This window comes from Lactuca serriola, chromosome 9 (genome assembly GCF_051521515.1).
Source record: "Lactuca serriola cultivar US96UC23 chromosome 9, Lser_US96UC23_V15, whole genome shotgun sequence".
NCBI lineage: Eukaryota > Viridiplantae > Streptophyta > Magnoliopsida > Asterales > Asteraceae > Lactuca > Lactuca serriola.
This window is the reverse complement of record NC_136416.1, coordinates 32,315,033-32,331,049: the sequence shown is the minus strand read 5'-3', so window position 1 is coordinate 32,331,049 and position 16,017 is coordinate 32,315,033. Positions and strand designations below refer to the sequence as shown.

Sequence of the window (16,017 nt, the reverse complement as noted above, 5' to 3'; positions counted from 1 at the left end):
TTCCACTCACTGAGTCACCCTTGACTCACTACTCGGGACTATGGAACTGACTCGTGATCCGACTCACCGAGTCCATGAGCAACTCGCCGAGTCTATGCGAGCAGACTTCCCACTCGCTTCCAGATCCTTATCCGAACATCCTTCATGAGAATCTGGGGTTTCTGGGACTATCAAAACACGTTAGATTTCTAATCCCACGTGCAAACACAAAGGGCTGGACCTCTGACACTTAAACCCTTCGTTCACAACAACAGTTCATACAACTCACCGAGTTTAAAGAACTACTCGTCGAGTACCAGACAATCTTCATAGGACTCGCTGAGTTGTTCATCCAACTCGCCGAGTCTAAGGCCGTATTCATAGAACTCCCCGAGTTCCACCTTGGGACTCGTCGAGTCCCTTGACCCATTTCCCATATGAGCCAAATCTGAGACATGCAACTCTTCAAAACCACAAATCTATGATCATAGGGCATGCTTAACACGTAAAGTTGCAAACTTTACGTGCATGCATGGCCCTACAAGCTCAAAATGGAATTCTAAGCTCTTTAAAAGGTCATGCACTCCATGGGGGTCCTCAATCACTTCAACCACAGCAACTTTATGCTTCTAGCACGTCCATAAAGTCTAGATCCGAAGTCCTTTCAGATTATTAAGCACAAACACATGGAGTTTGGTGTTTTAGGGCTTGAAAACCACTAAATTGGGACAAAATGGGATCTAATGAACTAAAGATCAAGGTAGAGACTTTACTACCTGAATGAAAGCTTCTCCCAAAGTAGATTTCGGATCTACTCCCTCTCTTGCACTCTTCAAACTCTTCTTTTCTTCTTCTAAGCTCCAATTCCCTTCACCAAGCAACAACTCACACACAAGCACAAAATGGGGGACTAGGGGCTCTCACTACAGCTCTCTGGAAGTGTTAAGGACAAGGGGCCGAGTTAATGTGCTTAAATAGGGTGACAATGCTCGGGTTAGGGTTTTTGCCAAACAGGGGCTACTCGCCGAGTTGGGAGACCGACTCACCGAGTCCACGGCTCAAACCCCGTGTTCCGTCCCGCTCCTACTCGGCGAGTTGGTCCTTCAACTTGCCGAGTCCAAGGCAAAATGCAAGAATTAAGAATTTAAAATTACAAGAAGTATGTACCGGGAACCAGGTGCTACAAATCTCCCCCACTTATTTTAGAATTCGTCCTCGAAGTCTACTGCTCGATCCTGAAATAGCTCGGGGTAGTGCTCCATCATCTCTTCCACCGGTTCCCAAGTCCACTATGATCCCTTCCGATGCTGCCATTGCACCTTTACGAGTTCCACCCTCTTGTTCCTAAGATCCTTCGACTTCCGGTAGAGGATTGCGACTGGGCGCTCAATGTAATTCAGGCTGTCATCAACTTGTATATCCTCTAGCGGTACCACCGCTGAATCATCCACTAGGCACTTCCGCAGCTGGGAGACATGGAAAGTGTTGTGGATCTGATTGAGATCGACTGGCAGGTCCAGCTTATATGCCACCTTGCCCACCCGGGCTACAACCCTGAACGGACCAATATATCTTGGGCCCAACTTGCCCCGCTTCCTGAATTGAATGACGCCTTTCCAAGGCGACACCTTCAGGAACTCTAGGTCGGATCGACGCTTGTCGGCGTAACTTTTCTGTCGACTCTGCGTAGTCTGAAGCCTGCTTCGAACCTGTTAGATCCTCTCGGTCGTCTTGAGCACCACCTCGGTGCTCCCCATGACCCTCTGGCCAACTTCACCCCAACATATCGGGGTCCTGCACTTCCGACCGTACAACATCTCGAATGGAGGACGGTCAATACTCGCGTGGTAGCTGTTGTTGTACAAGAACTCAGCCAAGGGAAGATAAGTATCCCAGCTACCACCGAAATCTAGCACGCATGCCCGCAACATATCCTCCAAGGTCTGGATGGTCCGTTCGCTCTGACCATCCGTCAGCGGGTGAAAGGCGGTGCTAAAATGCAGACGAGTGCCCAACTCATCATGGAACTTCTTCCAAAACTTGGAAGTGAACCGCACATCTCGGTCTAATATCACTGACACTGGCACCCCGTGTCGCGCCACTATCTCCCTGATATAGATATCGACCAACTTTTCAGCCGAGATACTCTCCTGGATCAGAATAAAATGGGCGCTCTTGGTCAATCGATCCACGATGACCCAAATCGAATCTACTCCTCGCGCAGTCCTGGGAAGTTTCGTGATAAAATCCATCGTAGTATCTTCCCATTTCCACAACGGGATGTCCAACGGCTGCATCTTGTCGTGCGGTCTCTGATGCTTGGCCTTGACCTTCCTACAGGTTAAGCACCGCTCGACGTACCACGCCACATCCTGCTTCATGCAGGGCCACCAATAGTCTAGACGAAGATCATTATACATCTTCATCGCCCCTGGATGAATAGAGAATCAGGATTTGTGCGCCTCCTCCATCAAGATTTGGCGCACGCCTCCGTGATACGACACCCACACCCTATGGTGTAGTGTCAATAACCCTCGACTATCATAATCGAAGGAGGTGACTTGACCCACTATTCGCTCACTCTTCCGATGTTCCTCCTTCATAGCCTCCTGCTGAGCTTCCCGAATCTACTCTAACAGGGGAGTCACCACAGTCATCCTCATGCAAATATCCCTGATCGGCGCCGCCTTGCAACTAAGTGCATCGGCCACCACATTGGCCTTCCCCGGGTGATAAAGGATTTCGTAATCATAATCCTTCACCACGTCCAACCACCGACGCTGCCTCATGTTCAAATTCGGCTGGTCCATGAGGTACCTCAAACTCTTGTGGTCCGTGTAAATGGTACACCAAACCCCGTAGAGGTAATGCTGCCAAATCTTGAGGGCGAAAACCACCGCCCCCAACTCTAAGTCATGCGTCGGGTAGTTCGCCTCGTGAAGCTTCAGCTGCCTCGAGGCGTAAGCAATGACATGTCCCCTCTACATCAATACTGCGCCTAAGCCCGAGATAGACGCATCACAATATACCACAAAATCCTCTACGCCCTCGGGTAGGGCTAAGATTGGTGCCTCGCACAATCTCTGCCTCAGAATCTCGAACGTTGTCTGCTGTTTAGGCCCCCATCGAAAGACCACGGCCTTCCTAGTCAACCGTGTCAGGGGTACGGCTATCTTGGAGAAATCCTAAATGAATCTCCGATAGTAACCTGCCAATCCTAGGAAACTCCGAATCTCGGATGGAGACTTCGGAACCTCCCATCTTATCACAGCCTCCACCTTGGTCGGGTCTAATGAAATCCCATTTTGGTTGACGAGGTGTCCAAGAAACTGCACCTCGCGCAACCAAAACTCACATTTGGAGAACTTGGCGTACAAGCTCTCCCTCCTCAAGGTCTCCAAAACCTCTCTCAGATGCTCCTCGTGCTCCTCCTGCGTCTTGGAATAAACCAAGATGTCATCAAGGAAAACTATCACAGAGCGATCCAGCATCGGTCTACACACGCGGTTCATGAGGTCCATGAATGCAGCAAGAGCATTAGTGAGCCCAAACGGCATCACCACGAACTCATAATGGCCATAACGCGTCCGAAACGCGGCCTTCTGTACATCCTCCTTTCTGACCCTCATCTGATGATAACCTGAACGCAAATCGATCTTGGAGAACCAAGATGCTCCCTGTAACTGATCAAAGAGGTCATCAATCCTTGAAAGTGGGTAACGGTTCTTCACCCTTACCTTATTCAGCTCCCGGTAATCTATACATATCCGATGCGACCCGTCCTTCTTCTTCACAAACAGGATCGGGGCTCCCCAGGGTGAACTGCTCGGTCGAATAAATCCCTTTTCTAGCAGCTCTTGCAGCTGCGTAGACAACTCCTGCATCTCGGGAGGAGCCAACCGATAGGGTGCCTTGGCTATCGGAGCCGCACCAGGAACTAGGTCAATCCGGAACTCTACCTGACGCTCCAGAGGTATTCCAGGAAGCTCCTTCGGGAACACATCAGCGTAGTCCCGCACCACTGGGGCCTCGCTCACCGTCGCCTTACCTGCCTCCCGGGCATCCATAACGTACGCAACATATCACGTGCAACCTTGCTGAAGGTAGCGCCTAGCCCTTGCTGCTGAACATACTGTGGGTCCACGTTGTGGCCTCTCGCCGTGGATTACCAACTCTCCCCCACTTGGGGTCCTGATCCGCACCAGCTGTTGTGTGCAATCTATCACCGCCCCATTAGGGCTCAACCAATCCATGCCTATAATCACCTTGTTCCCACGCAACGGAATGGGAACCAAATCCACCAAGTAGCGCTCCTCAAACAACCTTAGAACACAATCCCTGAACACTGCTGATGCTCGCACTGATCGATCATCGGCAATCTCCACCTCTAAAGGGCAATCCAACATGCCCGAAGACTCAATAAACCTCTTGCTAAGCGCAAGGGAAACAAATGACCGGGTGGCACCTGAGTCAAACAACACCTAAACAGGAATACCGTTCACATGGAACGATCCTATTGCATATATACAGAGCACATATCAATATCATAACATCATAAAAATAAGATAAAGGGAAAGAATCATACTCGTCACCACAACGGGTGCGGCGCGTGCCTCCTCTGTCGTCAGCTGAAACGCCCGATTCCTCACCACTGGAGCCTCTGCCTTTCCCTGCCGGCCATCTGTAATCCGCAGGGTAGCTGGGGCCGGCGCCTTGACCGGTGCTGATGCTGTCAACTGGGGGCAGTTGGCCCTCTTGTGGCCCCTCTGTTTGTAGTGGAAACACAGCAACTCGGATGTCTGAACAATCGAGACAGGGGCAGTACAATCCCTGCTAAAGTGCCCCGCCTTGCCGCACTTGTAGCAGCCTAATGATCCCAATCTACATACTCCCCCATGCGACTTGTCGCATTTCCCGCAGCGGCTCGGCCCTCCTTGGCCTTTCGGCCTCCCATCTGATCCCTTGGGCTTCTTCCCCGAATCCCCAACCACCTGCCCCGTCTCTGCCTTTCTCTTTCGAATGTGCTCTAAATCAATCTCCCTTTCCCTTGCCCTGGCAATCATGGACTCTAGGGTAGGGCAAGCTGAAAAGCTAACATGCTCCCGGATGTTAGCCCGTAGCATGTCATGATAGCGGGTCCTCCTCATATCCTCATCTCCCGCATACTGTGGCACCAGCAATGCCCTCTCCCGAAACTTGACGGTGATCTCTGCCACGGTCTCCGTAGTCTGCCTCATGTCTAAAAACTCTCTGGCCAGCTGCTGAAGCTCGACAGCCGGCGCAAACTCTGTCCTGAACCTGGTCACAAAGTCCGACCAGGTCATAGCCTCAACAGCCGAGGCTCCCAACGAGTCACCAACAGACTCCCACCAATCCCTAGCTCGATCTCTCAAACATCCTACTGCATATCTCACCTTCGACCCCTCAGGGTAGAAGCTAGTCAACTGTGCAGACTCAATGTCTGCAATCCATCGTCTGGCAGCTATGGGGTCCTTTGCCCCGTGAAAATCCGGCGCACCACTGCCCCGAAAGTCCTTGAAGGACAGTGTGCGAGATCCTGATTGGCCAGATGCCATGTCGCTCCTGAATTCCCGGAGGCGATCCTCCATCAACTCCAATATCCCTTCCTTGATCGACCCGAAGATAATGGGGGTCGACTCAAGGATGCCTCTGGTGATCTCTGACGCGATGAACTCGCGTAGCCCCTCATCCACTAGTTCATAACCTGATCCCGAACCCGATCCCTCTCCTGTACTGCCAACTGCTGGCCTCGAGCGTAGTACCACCATTCTGAAATACATAAATAATAACCGTTAGCGATACTGATACCTTTGGAGGGATCACACCTTCTACAAGTTTCCTGGTCTTATCTTAGCCCTCCTAGGTTCGGGTACGAATCCTCTGCTTTCAGTAGTACGGGCCCATACTACCTTCCACATCTATCCGTACCTTCTCCAAGGACTGCCTCGACTCCACCAGGTCCCTTTCACTGCTGCTGATCACTGCTATGCCCATCCTAGGCTTGCCCTAGGGAAATCTCTAACTCCACCCTATCTGGTCCTCAGCTGCTGAAGGACTCCTTGTAATGCCAATTAGTCATTACCTGAATACCATCACATGTGGAGAGGCTCAGATAATCCTTCGACTAACAGACTCGTCCCTATAACGGTTAGACTCAAACGAGAGTTGTGCAATAGAGCCAAATCCAACACTCTAAGATTATTCAACCCTAATCACATGTGACGTGCCGTATTCACCTAATGGCTAACTTCCATCACTCAGAAACCTACAAAGCACAAAGCGAGCAGCATTCAGACAAAAGGGAACATTCTCAAGCAAATCCGTTCTCATAGAAAGAAACTGAACTAGCATACAGTGCTAAACTCATACTATCAGGCATAACCCTAACAGGCTATCATACTGCTGTCTACTCAATTCTAGCATGCAGTTTTCATACACTGAAGCACATAAAGCAGGCACATAAGACATCACTCCTAGATCCTTAGTCCTATTCTAGCATGCTGTTCTACATAACATAAACTTGTATGGGTACTTTGGGGAATACTTACTTGAGCTCGGCCGGTCGCGCACATCACACACTTCGTTCCTTCTTAAAACTCTTTACTTAGCTTTTAGAAAACATTTTCTTCTTTAAAATCTTTTAATCCCTCGATTTGAGTTCAGACACCCCCGAAGGTGTGTCCGAATCCCTCAAACCAGGGCTCTGATACCAACTTGTAACATCCCAAAAATTCGAGCCAAAAATTTCATTTTTGAAAAACATATTCTTAGTAAAACATTAGCAGTAAAACATTCACTGATCATAACATTTCATAAAAGATATCGCATGTCTGGAAAGCATTTTCATAAAACATAATAAATGTCAGAGTACAAATCCCCAGGAAGATCTCATAGTGCGGAATACGAGGCATGTGTGTGATGGGCCGCTACCGCGCCAGCTCCTTCCCCTTCGAAGAAGAGGTACCTGAAACCAAAACTGAAAACTGTAAGCACGAAGCTTAGTGAGTTCCCCCATAGTACCTCATACCATACAAACATACAATGAATAGCTAGGAGATACGGGCCTCGCCCACACTCACGAAGATACTGGCCACGCCCACACTCCGCTAGCTGGGAGATACGGGCCTCGCCCACACTCCGCTAAATGGGAGATACGGGCCTCGCCCACACTCCGCTATCTGAGAGATACGGGCCTCGCCCACACTCTGCTATCAGAGAGATACGGGCCTCGCCCACACTCAGCTGCTCAACCATAACATACAAGTATCACACAGACAACGAGTATAAACAATTCTATCATACTGGCATATATCAAAATCCAACTCAACTATGAGATACGGGCTCGACCCACACTCCGATACTAACATATCAACTATGCGGGCCGGCCTTGGTGCCTTAGACCCGTTACTATTAGAAGGAAACTCACCTCGAAGAGTAGCTACCGAAAGTCTGACTGCTAGATGTCTGGCTGCTGCACCGGTAATCTCCCAGCTACAAACCCATAAACATAGATTAGCCACTCATAAACACCCTTAGGTCAATTGACTGACCCATCCCTGGTCCAAGGTCAACTCCTTGGTCAAATTCAACTTCCAGTTGACTGAACTCGTCGAGTCGTGGCACAGACTCGCTGAGTCCTTCTCCTACTAGCCCGGTCCTACTCGCCAAGTCCCTCTTTCCATTCACTGAGTCACCCTTGACTCACTACTCGGGACTATGGAACTGACTCGTGATCCGACTCACCGAGTCCATGAGCAACTCGCCGAGTCTATGCGAGCAGACTTCCTACTTGCTTCCAGATCCTTATCCGAACATCCTTCATGAGAATTTGGGGTTTCTAGGACTATCGGAACACGTTAGATTGCTAATCCCACGTGCAAACACGAAGGGCTGGACCTCTGACACTTAAACCCTTCGTTCACAACAACAGTTCATACAACTCGCCGAGTTTGAAGAACTACTCGTCGAGTACCAGACAATCTTCATAGGACTCGCTGAGTTGTTCATCCAACTCGCCGAGTCTAAGGCCATATTCATAGAACTCGCCGAGTCCCTTGACCCATTTCCCATATGAGCCAAATCTGAGACATGCAACTCTTCAAAACCACAGATCTATGATCCTAAGGCATGCTTAACACGTAAAGTTGCAAACTTTACGTGCATGCATGGCCCTACAAGCTCAAAATGGAATTCTAAGCTCTTTAAAAGATCATGCACTCCATGGGGGTCCTCAATCACTTCAACCACAACAACTTTATGCTTCTAGCACGTCCATAAAGTCTAGATCTGAAGTCCTTTCAGATTATTAAGCACAAACACATGGAGTTTGGTGTTTTAGGGCTTGAAAACCACTAAATTGGGACAAAATGGGATCTAATGAACTAAAGATCAAGGTAGAGACTTTACTACCTGAATGAAAGCTTCTCCCAAAGTAGATTTCGGATCTACTTCCTCTCTTGCACTCTTTAAACTCTTCTTTTCTTCTTCTAAGCTCCAATTCCCTTCTCCAAGCAACAACTCACAAACAAGCACAAAATGGCGGACTATGGGCTCTCACTACAGCTCTCTGGAAGTGTTAAGGACAAGGGGCCGAGTTAATGTGCTTAAATAGGGTGACAATGCTCGGGTTAGGGTTTTTGCCCAAACAGGGCCTACTCGCCGAGTCGGGAGACCGACTCGCCGAGTCCACGGCTCGAACCCTGTGTCCCATCCCGCTCCTACTTGGCGAGTTGGTCCTTCAACTCGCCGAGTCCAAGGCAAAATGCAAGAATTAAGAATTTAAAATTACAAGAAGTACGTACCGGGAACCAGGTGCTACACCAAAACATCTTGAGTTTTTACGTCTATTACAAATTCAAACAAAAAAAGGATCTAGCTACAAAGTCATAAAAAATAGTTGCTTTCTTGGGTTTAATTGTTCCAAAAATTTTAACATTACTAAAATTCCATAACACCTAAAAAAATCTATGACAACCATTGCATAAAAGCCTTCCGTTGCTTACCCGAGCAAAGAGACAAGGTCCGCCTAATGAATCAAAGAGTCCGACGGCACCAAAGGAGACAAATCAACAACCCACCAACTACTAATAAACATCTAAATAACAATATTATGCGGATAAACCAAGAACATATGAGGCACCTTCTTGAACTCAAGCATACACATCGGACAAATAATAGAATCCAACTCCAAACCTCTATCAACATGGTTTGATCGAGTAGGAATACATGTGTCATAATAAAATGTTGAACTTAATTAGAACAAAATTGTTCCATGTAGTTGCAACATCAGAACCAATCAAGCTATGACTATCTTGATAATATCTCGCAAAAAAACACATAAAAAATATCAAAAACATCCAAAATCCAACCTATCCTTTCGTGCATGTCAGAAAAATCATGAATCAAAAAGACGAGAAAGCCTCACCATATTGTTAACATAATGCTTAAAGTTTTGATAGTTTGGTATTTTAAAGCGATAAAATATTACTATTTATTATCATTGTTCGATTCAAAGTTGTTTGATCTAGTCAATTTTAATTTTAGCAATTTCAAGGATAAAATCAACGTGAATTATAGATTTTCAAAAAATTAAATATTGAGGTAATTAAAAATTACCCTAATACCCATATCTTTTATTAATTTAAATTAATTGTATTACTAACTATCAACTAACTATCAAATTGCCACTTTGATGATAACTTAAAACTTTTGATTTGTTATTGCATTTTTTATATTTTCAGTGTTTTCAAATAAACCTACTTCCTTACTTGTATGCATAATTAAACTTAATTTAATTTTAAATTATATATTCTTTATCATAAGTATACAAATCTTCAACAATAAGTTTTTTTGAACAACAAAACATTTCATTAGGAAAAAAAACAAAAGCTTAAGCAAGGCGCTCAAGACAAAGTACATGAAAAACAAGATAAAGGAGAATTACACCACATATGCAACATTAAATTTAGATCTATTCTTAATCCAATTAAATTAAACGTAAACATGCTAATATAATCAACAATCGTCATTGAAGGTCGCCTCTCATTCCTGAAAAACACTTGCGTTTCTTGCTTTCCAGATCATCCAAATGGTGCAATAGATTAATGACAACTTCAAGTTATGAGTCTTTTTGTTACTGTTAACCTATTAAGCATCCTTTCCAAATCAAGATACGAAAAGGGTTGTTCCGGAAGAATTCAAGACCACTCCACAAGCCACTTCCACAACAATGACACATAACCACATGAAAAGAAAACATGATACAACCCTTCATCAAAATCATGACAGAAAGTGCATAAGTTGGACGATACCACTATACCACGCCTCATCAGGTTAGGAACCAAATGAATCTTATTTTTTTTATCATTCTCCAGACAAAACAGTTGATCTTCAGCGGGATCCAACCAACCCATTTGAAAGAAGTTGCCACATTTGTAACATGATTCTCCATAAGAAGCTTTAAAGATCTGATCGAGAAATCTCATTTTCTATCATCACTCCAAGTCCACCTGTCATTATAAAAATGAAACAGAAAATTATTCAACATATCAGTCAAGTCTGATAATTGCCTCATTTCACGCCCTCTCCTTGTTTGTCTAGACCATTTCCAAAAGAAATGCTTCTTTATTCCGGCCCCCACACCCACTCTATCACTAATTAAGCAATCTTTATCGGTTTCAATTGCATAAAGATTTGGAAAGATCTCCTTAAGCTTTAAGTCCCCACACCAAACATCCTTCCAAAAGTGAGTTTTATCCCCTTTACCTATTACCCTTCTGAAAAGAGTATTCAACTCAATTCCTTTATCACGGAAATCCTTATCTAAATTTGCGATATCAAGACAAACACCTTTTAAAGACTTTTTAGCCAAGGGTTTTCCATCAATAAGCATAATATTATGAATGGCTTTGACACAAGAGCACCACAAATCATCATACCCAACTGTTAACCTCCACCACCACTTTGCAAGAAGCGTCAAGTTTGCAGAGTCGAGACAACTCACTCCTAGACCCCCATTTTCTTTTGATTTCGTAACAACATCCCAAGAAACCTATTAGATTTTTTATTAGCTTCATCTCCACCCCATAGAAACCGCCTTCTCAAACCATCTAGAATATTAATCGCTTTCTTTGGAGCTCTAAAAGGAGAAAAGTAGTAAAACAGAAGACTACTAAGCACCAAGTTAACAAGGGTGAGACGTTCACCAAAAGAAAGGCTTTTTGCCTTCCAATTTGATAATTTCCTTTTTACTTTCTCAATCACCGGACTCCAATGCTTTGCTAGCTTCATATTGGCCCCAACCGATAAGCCCAAGTAAGTGAAAGGGAGAGCAGCGGACTCACACTTCAAGATGTTAGCAAGCCTATCAATCTCCAAAGAGTTAACATTAATGCCATAAACTTTGCTTTTGTACAAGTTTACCTTCAAACCCGAGGCAAGAAAAAAACATCGAAGTAAACTATTAAGATTAACAAAGTTGGTTTCTGACCAATCTCCAATGAAAGTAACATCATCGGCATACATAAGATGCGAGATAGAAATGTTATTTAATGGAAGAGACACCCCCTGAAAGTAGTGAAGTTCACGTGCTCTTTCCATACAAACATGAAGTCTTTCCATGGCAATAATAAAAAGAAATGGCGCTAGAGGATCCCCTTGCCTAACTCCTCTAATGACGTCAAACTCTTTTGTAGGCGAGTCGTTGACCAAAACCGAGGCCCTACTCGAGGAAAGACAGCCCCTAATTTACCTTCTCCATTTCCAACCAAAATCCATTTGATCCAAAATTGAGTCTAAAAACTCCCGAAACACATAACGTCCGCTAAAATGTCCATAATATTAGACAGATGGAGGGTGCTACCTCTGGTTTTAAATTATTCAACAAAAAATAATTATTATAGTAGGAATTAATAAGAGTTTTCAATAATATAACATAAAATGAAATACGATATTCCTTTTAACGTCATTTGATATTAAAATGATAGAAAAAGGGTAAGTATAAGTACATGAAGTGAGAATGCCTAAAAAATAATGGAAGACAGCGATGGATCATCTTCCGTAGTTAAGACTTAAGACACACCGGGGTCGGATACGGATGCACGATCCGGTCCCCGCCATCAACTCTCTTGAAAGAAAGAAAGAAAAAAGAAAGATGAATTTGGTTGCAGAATCAAATTGAAGCCAGGGGACCATACAGAAAACGTTGCTTTCGGACTACTCTAAATGGCTTCTTGAAAACAAGAATCAATAAAGCTACACATACCTTGCCAGATTGACTGCCATTGAAGAACCAGTACGATATCCAGTTTTTGAAGGGCTTTTTTTTTTCCATTGAAAACAGAGAAAGCTGAACGCCTTTCTCTGCCGCACAAAGTGCACTTACCCTTACCTTCCGTCATTTTCCGTCAGCGGTTGCCAGTTGCCATTGCCATTGTCATTGCCAATGACTTCTCAGTTTTCGAAGCAACTTGTCTCAGTCTGGCCCCCCTTCAACTTTGCGTGCTTTTATAAAGTCCTTTTTTAGTTAACAGTTTTTGATATTTTGGCTGTGATTCCTCTTCGAAGAAATATGAATTTGGAAGCGTTTCAGTTTGTGGATGAAGAGATTCAGAACCTGATGTCGGCGGAACCACCGCTGGAGACTGGCAATTCCTTCACGGCTCTTCTCGAGCTTCCACCGAATCAAGCCGTGAAGCTTCTACATTCGCCGGAGGAAGAAACACCAAAAGTTTTCCCCTCCGTGACGGCGAAGGAGAATTCGCCGGAGACGATGGGATCAATTCTAATTCTACAAAATCCGAACCGTATTATCAGTAATCCGGTGAAACAAGAGCCTCTGGAATCAGGTTCCCTGCACAATTCATCACCGATTTCCTCAGATCCAATAGATTCAATGTCAACAAAACGAAAGGATCGAGAAAAGACGGTTTGTGACTTGATTCGCCATTTTACCTCAATTTCTACGATTCTAATATCAAGTAACTGACCTATTAAAAGCAAAATTTATCAAAATTAGGTGAAATCATCGGGGAAGAAGAGCAAAACCGCTGCAAAAGTCACCGAACGCGAGAAGCTTCCGTGCGTTCATGTTCGAGCTCGGCGGGGTGAAGCTACTGATAGCCATAGCTTAGCTGAACGAGTAATCATAAATTCATAATCTTTCATCAAAATCAGTGCATTTATAAATCAATAATTATGGATTGATTTGACAGGCAAGACGAGAGAAGATCAATGCTCGGATGAAGCTTTTGCAAGAACTGGTTCCTGGTTGTAACAAGGTTAGCTACTTAGCCATAACCACATTTGACTTTTCAAATAACCCCACTAAACAAATACTACATTAAAAAGTAACTTTTAAAACAGAAGATTATGTGGTTTAAAATTAATAATTGCTTGTGACATTAATACATTGTTGTTAGGATCTAAACTTTTAAAAGGTTTGAACGTAAAAAATGAGGGGATTGTGTAAAATAGAAAAGGAAAATAGTTTGTTGAAAAAGTAGGATCTTTTCAAGTTTCAACACTTCTTTTTTTTTTTTTTTTTGTTGTTGTTGTTTTTTTAATTTAGATATAAATTATTATCTTAAAAATTAAGAGATTATTAAATAATTAAAAGATAAAAGACTATAAAACGCTTTGAATCTAAAAAATTAAAAATCTCTCTTAATTTAAAAATTACAAGGTTACCAAACAGGCCACTAAAAATTAGCCAAAATAAAATTATATTTACGAACATTATAAGTACTAGGTGTGATACCCGTGTATTACACGGGTTGATTTAAAAAAAATTAAATATTAAATTAAAATATAAATAGAAAATATTTTATAATGTACAACTTTTAAAATAAAAAAGAAAGAAACGTATTTATTGCAATTTAAAATCATATATATGATATTTAATACTTTATATATATAAATATATGACTTTAATTTTAAAAATTGAAACAAATTAAAAATTGACAAATGGATAATATTTATTTCAAAAATACCATAAAATGACAAGTGTCAAAACCCATAAAAGATTGACATATGTCAAAAAAAACCTTCATTTATTAAAAAAAATTATTATTGAAAGAATGTAAAAAAAACATTTTAATATGATATTATATAAATGGAAGTTATGGCATTTATTTTGCTAGCTTTGCCTATGCTTGCTTTAGCAATAAATACACTAATCATAAATATCTTATTGTAAGGATATGATAAATTTGTTATTTCTATGCATTGCACCTATTTTTCATTATCTTTTACATCAAGACAAAAATTCAATTACACCCATTTAAAAAATGGTCTATAATGCTACATCAACAACTATTATATAATTAATAATATATACTCCTTGAAACTCATCAAACTCTAAATTGTAGGTTTCTGGTACAGCAATGGTGCTTGAGGAGATCATCAATCATGTACAATCCCTACAACTTCAAGTAGAGGTTAATTAATTAGTCTTTTTCAAACTATTACAATCTTTTATCGATCTTAATAAAACAAGTTAAATTTGGTCTCAAATTATTACCATTTTCTTCTCATAACCTTCAATTTTTATTGCAGTTTTTATCTATGAAACTCGCTGCTGTTCACCCAAGAGCTGATATCAACCTCGAAAGTTTGTTTTCTTCAGAGGTAAAAATAAGTTACTATAAATTTAATCTTTAGTATAATGTCACAAGTAACAAATGTTAGATATAGAATATTATTTTATTATACATAATAATAATAAACTAAAAAGAACACAAACTCAAAGTTAAAAGAACCATTTGTATAAAGAAACTCAGACACCATATTTGATGTTAATCGGTAGTATAAAACCATATTTTGTGTTATATTGTTCACTAACACCATTTTTTTAATAATAAAATGTGTAGGGAAACAGTAATGAGGACATTAACGTCTTTTACATAGACAATATGACACAAGTTCTACGTTGCTCCATCTTTTTGGTGTAACTAAAATATATATATATATATATATATATATATATATATATATATATATATATATTATTTCATTGACATCAGTCCTAGTATGAGTTTGTTACCTAATATGAGTTTGTTACAGATCAAACACAGTACAAATATGTTACATGTGGAATTTTTCTCATGACAACCATTTACTTTTTTATTTCATCAATGTTTTGAAAACCTTGCAGAGTGGGTCCCCGATGGAGTGCAACTTCACGGGCATGGCTACACAATCATGGTGGCCCGATGGAGAATTGAATGGGAACACACAAGAAATATGGCATCCTGATGGACTCACTAACTTGGTAACACCAGAGACCTCACTTTTGAGCTACGACTCTTCAGGCAATTCAGGTAATTAATTAAATACGTAATCAAATTCTTGTTATAACGTAAATAAAATCTTGTTATCATGTAATTAATTATAATGTTCATTTGATTGAACCAATTTTGTCGATTGTAAATAGCTTCTTGGCTGACTAGTCAGCTGAAAATGGAGTTATAATGAAGATGGTGTGTCACTTCAAAGGTAGCTAGCTTGTATATATATATATATATATAAAGTTGGAGTGATTTATAGAAGATTAGAAGTGAGGTAAAAAGTTAGCAAAATTTGAAGCAATTTCACAAGTACGCGGATTTTAATTCAATGTAGTAACTACTAAGAAATTGAGTACTTATATATGTAGATTTTATAATTATGTCATATAATAACATGTAATAATACATGAATAAAGAAATCGCGACATAATTATAACCATTCCTGAAGTTTACTGTGTATATAACAAACACGATTTTTGACACTACCAAATAAAAATCATATTAGAGTTATATGGTATTGGAATGATGCGACTCAAAACCCTATAGCAATTTGCAAGAAAGATCAATATGTTTTATGCTTCATACATTTTTAAGATCAAGAACTTTTCTAGGTTGAAATGTAGGTCCCACGTGTGAGTATGTGGGTTTGTTTTCGAGCAATTTTGTGACACAACCGTATAAGTATCATAACATATACGTAAACCACTCATAATTTATATACGAATTTAGAATA

The 16,017-nt window shown here is 41.9% G+C and overlaps 1 protein-coding gene across 2 annotated transcripts; it reads left to right on the top strand.

The window, feature by feature from the left end:
• The first annotated feature begins 11,966 nt into the window (after positions 1-11,966).
• Positions 11,967-15,723, top strand: LOC145072073 (transcription factor bHLH48-like). Of its 2 annotated transcripts, XM_079018437.1 has the most exons (7): positions 11,967-12,925; positions 13,016-13,138; positions 13,212-13,277; positions 14,367-14,435; positions 14,554-14,625; positions 15,152-15,317; positions 15,431-15,723. In XM_079018437.1, exons 1-7 carry the CDS (start codon positions 12,569-12,571, stop codon positions 15,466-15,468), a joined length of 891 nt encoding a protein of 296 aa, XP_078874563.1. In that variant the 5' UTR covers positions 11,967-12,568; the 3' UTR covers positions 15,469-15,723. The 2 variants fall into 2 exon arrangements, with proteins under 2 accessions (XP_078874563.1, XP_078874564.1); XM_079018438.1 differs by lacking the exons at positions 15,152-15,317; positions 15,431-15,723 and adding an exon at positions 14,868-14,963.
• Positions 15,724-16,017: the final 294 nt, after the last annotated feature.